Below are 12,425 nucleotides of genomic sequence, written 5' to 3'. Positions count from 1 at the left end.
CGGATCCGTGAGCTTTCATCCTCTCTCACCTTGCTTGCATCCCCTTTCCTGTTATTACGTCGAGATATAAAATTTCAGTGTTGGCCCGGAAATTTTGGATCGCGAGCATGGGCCGTAATCTTCCCTGGAATCGCCGGAGGACTGAAGACCCTGGACGGGGCTCTCGCAGTCTGCATCCTTCTCCAACCGCGTCAGATCGGTCGCCGCGTCCGAGCTGTGCTTCGGTCACGAGAACTAGCACTGCGAGCCGACACATTCGATCTGGTATGAAAGTGTTTGGCAGCGATGGGAAAGGAGGTATTTACCGGTTTGGCTGATGCGATTTATAGTAAGAAGTCCCTCAACTTCGCCACCCCCGGAGCCCCCAGCAGAAATGTAAGTGTCTTGTTCGTGAGACGGGCCCCTTTCACATCGCTTACGGATTACTCAGATGTATGATTGAGGGCCTGGAGAATGACGACAAATACCGCATGGTAGAAGATGAACTCATCTCCATCGCGAGGAAATTTACAGTTCACCTCCACGCCGCCGAGTATCACCGCCTAAAGCAACAAGCCAAGGCACGTAATGCCGAGGCGATAGATTCGATATCACGGCCCGTTGTAGGGCGGATGAGCTTAGCTGTGCAAGCCAGGAATGACCGCCTGGAACGGGCGCGAAAGAGAAGGGATGGCCTCAAGGCGGCCCTCGCTAAGGGCAAGGGCAAGGGATTGGAGGTCGAGAGCGATGATGATGGGGCGCTGATGGGGACCTCGCTGCAAGGGTTAATGGAAGCGCCCAAAAAGTCGGCAGTGAAGCTATCGCGTCTCACTTCCGTAGCGCCGAGCACAAGGGACATTACAAGGTTAGAGAGTGGCGAGGCGCGCAGTAGTCGACGAACACATTTGACGAGGCCACCTGTGAGAGTGGTGGACAATACTATGGAGGAGAGCAGCGACCCGGATGACCTGGACGTGCCTGTGCGCAGAGCGACACTACCCCCTCTTCCAGCGCCGAGACGGACTCCCTTAGAAAGCTGCCATGATGCGGTCAACCCGGGGCTGCCTGCAGTTAAGCACCCTCGCCAGTCAACTTGGCCCTCAATTTCGCACCCGTCCAGGGAAAAGAGACCGGCCGTAACGAGACAGGAAATAAAAGAGGAGCGGGAGACTACATCTATTATTCTTTCTGATAGCGACGAAGATCTCTTCGCCGGGTTGAAGAAGAAGCGCAGAGAGACTAGGCGGACGATACCCCAGGCACGTCCGAGGGCGACGGGAGCATCTTCGGCGTCAGCAAAATCGGAAGGAACCTCCAAGACGGCTCCTACAGATATAATACCGTCGTTCTTATTTTAAGAACTGAAAGAGACCCCTATCGTTTTGGCCCAACCTTTTGAAGCGGTCGATCCTAATAGGGCGGCAGTGATCCTTTGGGGCCAAGCCAAGCAAGGTCTCGCTCGAGATGATGACAAATGCAAGTCTTTTTAACAGTGCAACTGCTATCAAATCCAAGACTTGATTTTTTTAGGGTGCGACTAGCTGCACTAAGAATTTTAACGTCGATTCTGCTTATCGATAAAAATATTTTTGGAGGGGCAAACTTGAAGTTTTTGTTGCCTCTGCCCCGCTGTTGCTGCGATTCCTCCGCACTTCGACTTGAGATTAACGAGGTAACGATATCGAAGGCTTTCTTTTCATCTGGATTAGCAGGACTAGGCCTCTACGGCAATAGCAACAAGCAGATTCTTACGGGATACGATTGACCTCAGCTTCAACATGGACTTGGACGACGTCGTCCCGTTCAACCCCGCCGACGCGCCGGCTCAGCAGCGAGTAGCAACGTATGTATCGTCGCAACATCCTGCACCGCCATCCTCCTCCGCTTCTTCGAGTCTGCGAACTAACATCGAGACACAGGATTCTATGCTATAACTGTGGCGCACCTCTCGACGGCACCGTCTCGGGCGGCGCTCTCTGCGATGACTGCATCAAGCTTACCGTCGACGTCTCACAAGGCATCCCCCGCGAGTCCTTTCTTCATTTCTGCAGAGACTGCGACCGATGGCTCTTGCCGCCCAATACCTGGGTCGTTGCCCAGCCCGAGTCCCGAGAGCTCCTGGCCATATGTCTCAAAAAGCTGAATATCCACAAGGTGCGCGTCGTCGACGCCAGTTTCATCTGGACCGAACCCCACTCGAGAAGAATCAAGGTCAAGATCACCGTCCAGGATAGCGTTGCCCACGGTGTTGTGTTGCAGCAAGCCTTCGAAGTGACGTACGTGGTATCCACTCAACAATGTCCCGACTGCCGAAAGAGTTACACAGCCAACGTCTGGAGGGCCTCTGTCCAGGTGAGACAGAAGGTGCCGCACAAGAGAACCTTCATGTACCTCGAACAACTCATCCTGAAGCACAACGCCCACCGAGAGACTTTGAACATCAAGGAGGCTCGGGATGGTGTCGACTTTTACTTTGCCGAGAAGAATCAAGCCGAGACATTCGTGCACTTCCTCGAGTCTGTCGTTCCGGCTGATATCAAGTCGTCCAAGGAACTGATTTCCGAAGACACCCATACCTCAACGACGAATTACAAGTTTACCTGGGCCGCGAAGCTTGTCCCCATATGCAAGGACGACCTAGTGGCGCTACCCATAAAGCTGGCCAAGAGTATGGGGAACATTTCGCCTCTCCTACTCTGCCACCGGATCGGAACCCATGTGTATCTGCTGGACCCCAACACTTTGCAGACAGCCGATATTAGCAACAAGATCTACTGGAGGGCACCGTTCACATCCCTTGCTGACGCAAAGGAAATGGTGGAGTTCATCGTCCTCGATATCGAATCGACGCCAGTCCAGAAAGGCAAGTGGCACTTATGCGAGGCTACCGTAGCTCGTGCTGCGGATCTCGGTGTCAACGACAACACGTACTTTACCCGGACTCATCTCGGACACCTGCTGCACCCGGGAGATTCTGTCATGGGATACATGCTCTCGGGGACCATGTTCAACAACGAACACTTCGACGCCATCGAAGCGTCCAATACCTACTCTTCTACCATCCCTGACGTCATCCTCGTAAAGAAGCACTTCCCCAACCGCAGGAAAAACAAGCGCAGGAACTGGAAGTTGAAGCACATTGTCAAGGAGGAGGATGACTTGTTCAACAGGAAGGCCAACATGAGCAAGGATGACAACGAATACGAAATGTTCCTCCGCGATGTGGAGGAGGATGAGGAGATGAGGGCAGCGATTGCGCTGTACAAGGCGCCGAAGAAGACGGATCCCGATGAGATGAGCGTTGCAGAGACGGAGGAGGATGATGAGGTGCCGCGTATCAATGTGGATGAATTGCTGGATGACTTTGAGGATCTGACGGTTCAGGACAACCAATGATTGTTTTCTTTCTCGTTTCTTGATATTCTTCTTCGCCTCCGGCTTCTATGTCAGGGCAGCAGCCGACAGTGGATAGGGAATGCAGCATGACCGCATGACTTGAAAGAGTTTCTGAAAACAAAAGCCCGTAATGAGATGGGTGAGCTCAAACAAATCTAAAATGTGTTAAAAAAATGTGAAACTACCAGAACTCCATGCCAAAATACCAGTAACTCGCCACATACGCTTTGGGAACTCCCCGGCGCGCCCTTGGCTCTCGTCTCTTTCTTTTCTCCTTTTTCTTTTTATCTTCTTTAGAAAATCTTGCTAAGAACTCTCTTGACATTTTCCGCCGGCTCGTCATTACCTGCCCCGGCCTTCTTCTTCGACACCTGAGCCACCTGCTTAAAGGTCCTCGCCGGCGCCGTTTCAGCAGAACTCTCCTGCTTCCCCTTCTTCTCCTTCTTCGTCTTGATGCCATCCAACTGCTTCGCCTGCTCAACATTCCTAACAAACTCCAGATTCTCCCTCGTAGCCTTGCTAATCTCCGCACGCATCCTACTCTCCCTCTCGGCATTCTCCTTCTCAATCTGCGCCGTCAAATCGCGCCACTTGAACCCCTTCAGATAAACCAAACTCCACACATCATCCCTATAATAACTCCCCTTCTTCCCACCAATAGTCCGAGCATTCAGCAGCTCGAACGCCTTCTTCGCGTCCTTCTTGTCCACGAACTCGACCCACCCCTCGGTGAAGAGCTTCTTCTTGTTGCCACCGGCGCGCACGCGGCGCTGGTGGCTCGCCGGGTCCTCGGGGGCCAGGTAGGTGCGGTTGATGGTGCCGAAGGGCTCGAGGAGGGTGCGGAGTTTGTGGGGCTTCATGAAGGGGGGGATGCGGGAGACGTACAGGACGCCGGACTTTTTGATGGCGGATTCGGTGGAGACGAGGTTCTTTTTTACGAGGGTGCGGAGGGGGTCGGTTTTGCTTGTGAATTTGGGGAGTTTGGACTTGGCGGACGCGGGGTCTTCGTCGTCGGAGTCTTGATCATCGTCTTCGTCGAGATTGCCCCCGGGTGAACGTTGCGCAGCATCTGCTTCCTCGGCGTCGGAGTCGTCTCCCTCCCGTCCCTTGGTTGAACCTATGGAAGCGGCCGACTTGCCCTTGCTCTTGGCCTTGCCCTTGCCCTTGCTCACGACTGGGACGCCGCCGGCTTCGCTGTCCGAGGCACTTTCGTCATCGGAAGATGCGTCCGTCGGTTCATTTAGTTTCCTCCGCTTGGCGGTTCGTGCGCCTTTGCGGATTTCGTTGTCGGAGGAGTAGTCGTTTTGGGACTCGGCGTCGTCGTCGCTGTCGGAGGCGGTGTCGAGGAACTTGTTTCGCTTCTCGGGAGCCATTGTGTAGGGGTTGAACGGCAGAGGAGGGGTTGGCGATAGGCTCGACCGAAGGGGGAGTCTCAGCTCTCCTTGTGGGGGGTGAGGATGGGGAGGGAGTATAGTACGGGGTGTGGTGAATATGTGGTTGGTATTGCTATTTTTCTTTTTTTTTCTGTTCTTCCTCTTTTCTCTCCAGTCTTTTTTGATGGGTGCGAGGAAAAAGAGAAAAATGTCTTATCGATAAGAATTTTAGCATGGAAAGCGGAGGACAGTGCGTGTCTTGGTCCTCGCACCTGCTCATCGCCTTTTAGGTACAATGTCGATAAAATCGCTTGAGATCTCGCTCTGATCCTCCATCTGCATTCTCCCTAATCCGAAATCCGCAAGTCTTACTAAAAGCCCTGGCCGTGGCTACGAGCCTCAAATGCAAGGGAGGAAATCCGAGTTTCGTCTCCAACAAACAGTTCCAGCATGCTGACCGGACCCTCTGTCATCTTCCCTCCTCAGGGAGCAGCAAGCCTCGGTGGACGATCCTCTCCCTTCCGCTAGCACCGGAGGGCTTTTTCTTTCTCTCCCTTGCATGAGGACCCGTGCCAACAGGGATGGCGGAAAGCCCGAGCCCTGCTCTCTAATTCCGCCCCGATTTCATTCCTCGCTTTTTTGCTGAACCTGCGACATCCGAACCAGGTGGCTGTCGGGCTTGGGGGTTGGGCTGACCGGCCGTTGGGCCCATATCCATGGAGTGGGCCTGAAGATGTGGCTTGCAGCATTCCAGGCACGCTGGCCTGGCTTCTATATCGGTGTTGGCATGGCGTGATGAAACCACGGCGGCGGGCCGTCGTAAGCTAGTTGTTGAAGAGCGGACTGGATCTTTGGCTGGGGGGCGTGTGGTATGCGTTGGGAGAGTGGACCGGCTTGGGATTACGGGACATAATATTTCTATATATATATATATCTTGGGTACTAGCCCTGAAGTTCCAGAAAAAAAGAAACGGAAAATATCCAGAGTCAAGGCTCCTCTTGTTCTTCACCGCGGACCCTTCCGCGTGTGTGTATTTTTATTTTACATTCCTAGCTCCCAGAATTATTCGCCCTGAATGTGTCACATGCCTGAGCCGAAGACGCACTTCCAGACTCATCCTTGGCCGTCATCGCTCATCGTCTCGACTTCAAAGGAATCCTCTCTTTGTTACCGATTCTTTTTCTTTATAGTAGCCAGTTTGAGGACTTGGCAGCTTGATAGTTACTCCTCATCTCATGTCTTTTGCATCTTGGTCATCATCGCCTATCCTTCCGTTCAAAGCCGTCCTCGTGTTTTCTCGTCCTTTTTATTCTTGGTCTGCCCCCAACACTTCTTAGACAGTGTCTTTCCAGCCTCTCCCTCGAATCTCGTATCGAACAGCTATCATTCACCAGCCAGAGTCAGGGAGTCAGCATGTCGCTGGGAGAGAACATCAAGAGCTTCTGCGCCAGAGTCCAAGCCAGAGTCTTGGGGAGGAGATTGAAGTCGATAAGAGGGCTCCAGATTGTAAGTTTACCTTTTTTTTTTTTTTTTTTTTTTTTTTTTTTTTGATAGTGACGCCAAAACCAGCTCTTCTCCATGAGTTCTAGTCTCCCCAAGTCCTTGCGGTCTCCGCTAACACGATCTTCGCCAGTCCACCCCATTCGGTTTCAGGCATGAAGACACGACACTCCCAGGCATCTCCCATCTCGAGTAAGCCCAATCCAACCCTCCGTGCCTGACAAAGAATACTCGTTTCTAACCGTGCCTCTCTTTTCGCGGCAATGACAGACTCGCACTCCTAAAAGAGAAGGCTGCAGCTAGCCGCATTGGCGTTGTGGATTCGCCGACTCCCGGATCCTCGAGTGCACTACACCCGGCGTTTTCCTTGGCGGGATCGAGACCGGAGAAATGTACGACTGGCGATGGGTGATGTTTGGCATGAATAGAGTTTTTTTATGCCATCGCAACTACAACAGCAACAGAGTCGTCACTATACCAATATCCATCACCATACTTTTTACTACATTCATACCTCGCCCGCCCAAGGCCAATAAGGACAAGGCTGCTGCTGTTCCTTTGCCTGTTATGCCCGCTGTGGCTTCTCGAGCTGTTGAGGTTGTCAGGAGACATCAATGGATTTAGTTATTTATTTATTTATTATTTCCTTCCTCCAGCTGGAAGGAATGTGTTATCTAGGAAGACATGATTTGGGAATTGGAAGGAATCCGGAACATTGGGTGTCGGACGGGATAAAGGGTGAACAGGGTATAGCAGGAGTGAAGACATCATCGGTGTTACTTTTGAATTTACCAAGGTTTAAATAAATACAGTTGCATCAACTTCTGTCGGCTTGAAATTGTAACTGTGCCTGCGTTGTGATGTAGTGAGCAGGAACTCGGTGTTTTCCGGGTTGTTGTCGTCGTCCGTCGTTGTCGTCATAGCTTCCCGAGGTCTTTCGCGGGCTTGGAGCAAACAGAGACCAAGAGACTTTCTGATTAAAGATGCTTGGCCTTGAATTTCACGTGTGAGCGAGCCTACAAGGTTTTTCGGACCTTGAATTTAACATTTTGTCAACGATTGCGCTCTCCTTATCCTCGATCGATGATGGGAAGTCGTGGATTAATTTGATGTGAAGATTTGAGGAAGTCTCAATGCTGGTCCAGTGCCTCTAACAATTCATCCCACTTTTTGCTTGCTCCGAGCTTTGCGCTTTGCGCTTTGCCCCTCACTTCAATTCGGAGCTCTCAAATAACCTCAGCTCACCCCCACCATCAGAAAAGGATAGCAACAGCTCCGAACCTCCAATTCCTCACCAGCTCTACCGCTCCCACTCCTTACTAGCTGCTCTACACACCATCTCCGAGGAGCTTCTCTCATCTGCCTGTGCTGCTTCCACCCAGTTTTGTAGAACTTCCACCTCCCAAAATTAGCCCGCAGAATCCAGACCAATGGAGCCAACCGTGGCGGTGTCCGCCCCTGGCAAGGTTCTTTTGGCTGGTGGTTACTTGGTCCTGGATCCCGCTCATAACGGCCTCGTGCTAGGACTTGATGCCAGGATAAACGTAGTTGCTGGGACGATCCGGACCGGTGAAGGCGTGCAACTCTCCGAGATTGTGGTGACGAGCCCACAGTTCCTGGATGCCGTGTGGAGGTTTGGCTTCCATCTGGCGGAGAATGACGGCGGCATCAATGTCACTCAGCTCCAAAGGTATGGCTTTTTTTTCTCTCCCCTTTTTCTTTACATATATATGTAAATTTCTCTATCCTCTTTGGCGTTTTACTCGTACGCTGGTTGTTTTGTGCGTTCCAAATATTTACTCGAATTCTCTCCCAGCGGCAAGACGCTCTCAGCAAAGAATCCCTTCGTGGAGACTACTTTGACCTACGTCTTGACATTCATCCACCGTCGGCTTCGCCTGGAGAGCCACCAGAGCCTGAGCCCAACCCGCCTAACGATCCTAGCGGACAATGACTACTACTCGAATTCGCACGAGGAGACTCCCAAGGTTGGCCTAGGCAGGTTCGCCAAGTTCCCCTATCCGATCCGAGAGGCCCCTAAGACTGGCCTCGGATCGTCAGCCGCCCTAGTCACGGCCCTAACCGGTGCGCTTCTGACGCATTACCTGCCCGGCGCATTCGACATTTCTTCGCCCGAAGGCAAGAGGACTTTGCATAACCTCGCTCAGGTGGCTCACGGAGCGGCACAGGGCAAGATTGGTTCCGGTTTCGACATTGCCGCCGCTGTATACGGCGCTTGCAACTATCGGCGCTTCTCGCCTAGCATCTTGTCTTCTCTACCGGAACCAGGAAAGCCTGGATTCTCCGTCGCGCTTGAGGACGTGGTTTTGAGGGAGTGGGATGGGAGCATCGACGACTTTACGTTGCCCGCTGGCTTGGCGATCCGCATGGTAGACGTCCATTCAGGCACTCAGACCGTGTCAATGGTGAAGAAGGTGTTGGAGTGGAGATCGAAGAACCCCGTCAGGGCAACCGAGATCTGGTGGAGCCTTCACGGATTGAACCTCTTCCTGGAGCAGCAACTTCGGGCCAAGGACGGAAACCTCGAGCATCTTGCTGAGACGATCTCTCGCTGCCGTGCTCTCATAAGGACCATGAGCGAGGAGAGTGGCGTGCCCATTGAACCACCCCAGCAGACGGCGCTGCTTGACAAGCTTACGGCCGTCGAGGGCGTGTATGGGGGCGTTGTCCCTGGTGCTGGAGGTTTTGATGCGGCGGCTATTGTGGCTAAGGATGATGAGGAAACTTTGAAGAGGATACGGAAGTGCTGTGAGGATGCGAGGACTCCTGATTACCAGGTTGATTTGATGAGGGTTAAATGTGCGAGTGAGGGAGCGAGGACGGAGCATCTCAGGGACTTTGATGGCTGGTTGAATGTTTAGATAGCCACTCTTTATTCAACAGATTTTATTACATGTCGTGATATGATCGCCACAGACATATATCAGCAAAAATGATTATACCAACGTCTTTTTTAAAAAACCATTGGTCGCTTGCAACGATCCGGAAGTTCTGTCGATCCAATGTCGAGGATGAGCTCGGTGTCTTATCTTATCATTATGGCGGGGCAGCTAAGCTCCAGCAAGGAAACCTTGACCTTGAGCGGGGTACCGAGCACATCAACGCAAACGGAAGCGCGCAATCAACCTGATATCTTTTCCTCCCGCTCCGTCCGAGATCGAACTTAGAATTATCTACCCGGCCGTCAATTCCACATCAAAGAATCTAAGAAAGCATTGGCACGAGGTTCCGACAATGTCTGTCGAGGTCATCACAACCATCTCCCCAAACACCAACAAGCCCATCCTCACCCGGAATGGTATCTCCGACGTAGACATCGAGCTCCTCCCCCAAGCCGCCACCGAAGCTTTCCAGAGTTACCGCAAGACCTCGCTCGCCGAGCGCGTATCCATAGTCAAGAGGGCGCTCGTCCTTCTCGAGGAGGACAAGGATGTTTTGGCCAGAGAGCTGACGGAGCAGATGGGAAGGCCAATCGCGTACACGGCGAAAGAGATTACGACGGCGGTTAAGAGGGCGGAATACCTCGTCAAGGTCAGCGACGAGGCCCTCAAGGATACCGAGGGCGAGCCGGAGAAGGGGTTTAAGAGGTTTTTGAGAAAGGTTCCGGTTGGGCCGGTGCTGATCATCTTTGCTTGGAATGTAAGTGAACCGCGGCTGACCGGTCCCTAGGGTATTCAACCCCCAGGATTCTGAACCAGTCCTATGTGCACTCTACAAACAAGCCCGTCGTAATCCAGACTGCATCAGTGGCCTAACATTTACGGATTGACGAGCAGTACCCTTATTTGGTCTTGGTGAATTCTCTAATACCTGCCTTGTTGGCCGGCAACTCGGTGATACTCAAGCCGTCACCTCAAACGCCTACGGTCGCCGAACACGTCGCTCGTATATTTGACAAGGCAGGTCTGCCGACGGGTGTCTTGCAGTATTTCCACTCCGGCTCTCCTTCGGCCATCGAGACCATCGTCCGGGATCCCAAGATTCGACATATTTGCTTTACAGGATCAGTGGCAGGAGGTCTAGCAGTCCAGAGGGCTGCAGCGGATCGGATCGTCAACGTCGGGCTAGAGCTTGGTGGTAAGGACCCTGCATACGTGCGAAAGGATGTTGATGTTGCGTGGGCGGCAGAGGAGATTGTCGACGGTGCAATTTTCAACTCTGGTCAGAGCTGTTGTTCCATCGAGAGAGTCTACGTCGACGAATCGATACACGACCGGTTCATCGAAGAGATACAAAAGGTATTGAAGGGATACAGGCTTGGCGATCCGTTCGATCTGGCTACGCATATTGGACCGGTCATCTCGAAACGGTCGAAGGAGACCATCGAGGAGCACATCAAGGACGCCTTGGATAAGGGCGCGACGGATTCAACGCCTCAGAACGACACTTTCGAGAACCCACCAGCTGGTGGTAATTACGTGAGACCGACGCTTCTTACCGGGGTCACACATGAGATGAAGGTTATGAAGGACGAGTCGTTTGGGCCAATCATTCCCGTGATGAAGGTCGCGGGAGATCAAGAGGCCATTGAGAGGATGAACGATAGCGAGTTCGGACTTACTGCCAGCATCTGGACAAAGGACACGGAGACGGGGTATCGGATCGCCGATGAAATCGAAGCTGGAACTGTATTCGTCAATCGATGTGACTATCCAAGCCCGGTAAGGACCAACACGAGCCCTTCCTCCTTGATGACCATCCCCACAATCTGCATGCTGACGCCAGAGTTTGGATAGGATCTTGCATGGACGGGGTGGAAGAACTCGGGACGGGGAGTGACGCTAAGCAAGTTTGGGTTCGACCAATTTGTCAAGCTCAAGAGCTATCATCTCAAGGATTATCCAAAATAAGGGATGACTCTGCTTCATAATATGTAGTTACTACGAGTGTGCAGATGCGCAGGTCCCTGTCCTATCGCCATCACATAGACTAATACCAAGAATGCCTCATTTGCCAATGTACTTGCTATTGGTTCAGGACAAGGAAGTGGAAGAAGCATCCGCGACGCATAGCAGCGGACCTCAATTTCCACAAAGTCATCGAAATCTGGGGTTTGGAGCGCACTAAAACAAAAGCGACAGGATCAGCCACGAGGCAATGTCGGCGACCATCCCCCGTCGGCCTAAAACCCTCCGCCGGGGCTATGGGGAAAGGAGGGTATTTGGAACCTCGGAAGTCCCGGAGGTTGCAGCGCAAAATCAGCAAAATCAGTGACTTTGGACGGCTATGATGTCGACGCGCAGGTACTTGCGCGGGGTGCGGCTGGCTTGCCACGGCTAAAAGCCAAAAGGGTAAGAAAGAAAAAAAAAACCTCAAGCATCGACAACTTTTGCCGTCTGTCCGAGGGTGCACGGCGGTGGCGGGTCATTTTCGTGGGGCGGACGGCATGTGACTTGTTAGAGAAGGGATGTTGTGATGGGTGGAAAACTTTAATAATAGCTTCAGGGGGCGGGATCGAGATGAAGGGAGTGTTTCTTTTGGTAAGGGGTGACGAGGGGGAGGAGGGAGATATCTGGATTGATAATTTTGATAATTATTTCCAGTTTCATGCTGCGGGTTGACGATACTACCAGAGGGAATTACTTCGTAAGGGGCGTCATTTGGTTTTTGCTATTTGGTTTCTGCTCTTTGGTTTTTCTTTTTTTCTCTCGTGATGCACCGTGATGTCCAAGTCGAGGTCGATCAAATCCAACTTCGAGCTTTGCTTTTCCCCAAGCGAACGTTGAAAATCAAGTGATTCTTGCATGAGAGCTTGTGCAGTCGATCATGAAGCTATCCAGACCGTTGTGAAAAAATTTTCACTGCCCTTTTCCGACAGGGACAGGGATGTTGTGGCGAGCACATGCCCTTTGCTGCACAAATCCTTCGCGCAGCTGCTCTCATCCATGCTCGTTTAGTCTCGCATCCAGAAACAGCATGAAAAGCAAATCTCGGTCCAGTCACAGTCGACGTAATAATCCTTGAATCCTTGAACCAGAGGTACCATCCTAAGCCGGGGCACATGAACTGGGATGGTAGGACCAAGTATACCCACTAATACTTCGTACATGATGTCTGAATACACCGAATCCCGACAGGCTGGTGCTCATCCATCTGCTTCCGGCTTCTTCCTTCCCTCCCTCCCTGCCGCGCAGAGGTATTGGTCCAGCGGGCGT

General features: G+C 52.3%; 3 protein-coding genes and 2 pseudogenes across 3 annotated transcripts; 4 read left to right on the top strand and 1 right to left on the bottom strand.

Moving 5' to 3' along the window:
- Positions 1-285: 285 nt before the first annotated feature.
- Positions 286-1,337, top strand: SAPIO_CDS9762 (uncharacterized protein; the record flags this gene model as incomplete). Its single annotated transcript, XM_016791076.1, has 2 exons — positions 286-375; positions 444-1,337. The coding sequence occupies 2 exons, from the start codon at positions 286-288 to the stop codon at positions 1,335-1,337; spliced, it is 984 nt and encodes a 327-aa protein (XP_016639586.1).
- Positions 1,338-1,757: 420 nt separating this feature from the next.
- SAPIO_CDS9761 (60S ribosomal export protein NMD3) lies at positions 1,758-3,375 on the top strand (the record flags this gene model as incomplete). Its single annotated transcript, XM_016791075.1, has 2 exons — positions 1,758-1,822; positions 1,899-3,375. 2 exons carry the CDS (start codon positions 1,758-1,760, stop codon positions 3,373-3,375), a joined length of 1,542 nt encoding a protein of 513 aa, XP_016639585.1.
- A 293-nt stretch (positions 3,376-3,668) lies between these two features.
- Positions 3,669-4,748, bottom strand: SAPIO_CDS9760 (annotated as a pseudogene; the record flags this gene model as incomplete).
- A 1,414-nt stretch (positions 4,749-6,162) lies between these two features.
- Positions 6,163-9,131, top strand: SAPIO_CDS9759 (annotated as a pseudogene; the record flags this gene model as incomplete).
- A 373-nt stretch (positions 9,132-9,504) lies between these two features.
- On the top strand, positions 9,505-11,120 carry SAPIO_CDS9758 (putative Succinate-semialdehyde dehydrogenase; the record flags this gene model as incomplete). The annotated part of the gene is made up of 3 exons (XM_016791074.1): positions 9,505-9,909; positions 10,047-10,931; positions 11,007-11,120. 3 exons carry the CDS (start codon positions 9,505-9,507, stop codon positions 11,118-11,120), a joined length of 1,404 nt encoding a protein of 467 aa, XP_016639584.1.
- Between the last annotated feature and the right edge of the window lie 1,305 nt (positions 11,121-12,425).

Source organism: Scedosporium apiospermum, assembly GCF_000732125.1.
Source record: "Scedosporium apiospermum strain IHEM 14462 chromosome Unknown SEQ_SAPIO_0143, whole genome shotgun sequence".
Lineage (NCBI taxonomy): Eukaryota > Fungi > Ascomycota > Sordariomycetes > Microascales > Microascaceae > Scedosporium > Scedosporium apiospermum.
The sequence above is the reverse complement of the archived record's forward strand: the minus strand, read 5'-3'. Positions and strand labels throughout refer to the sequence as shown.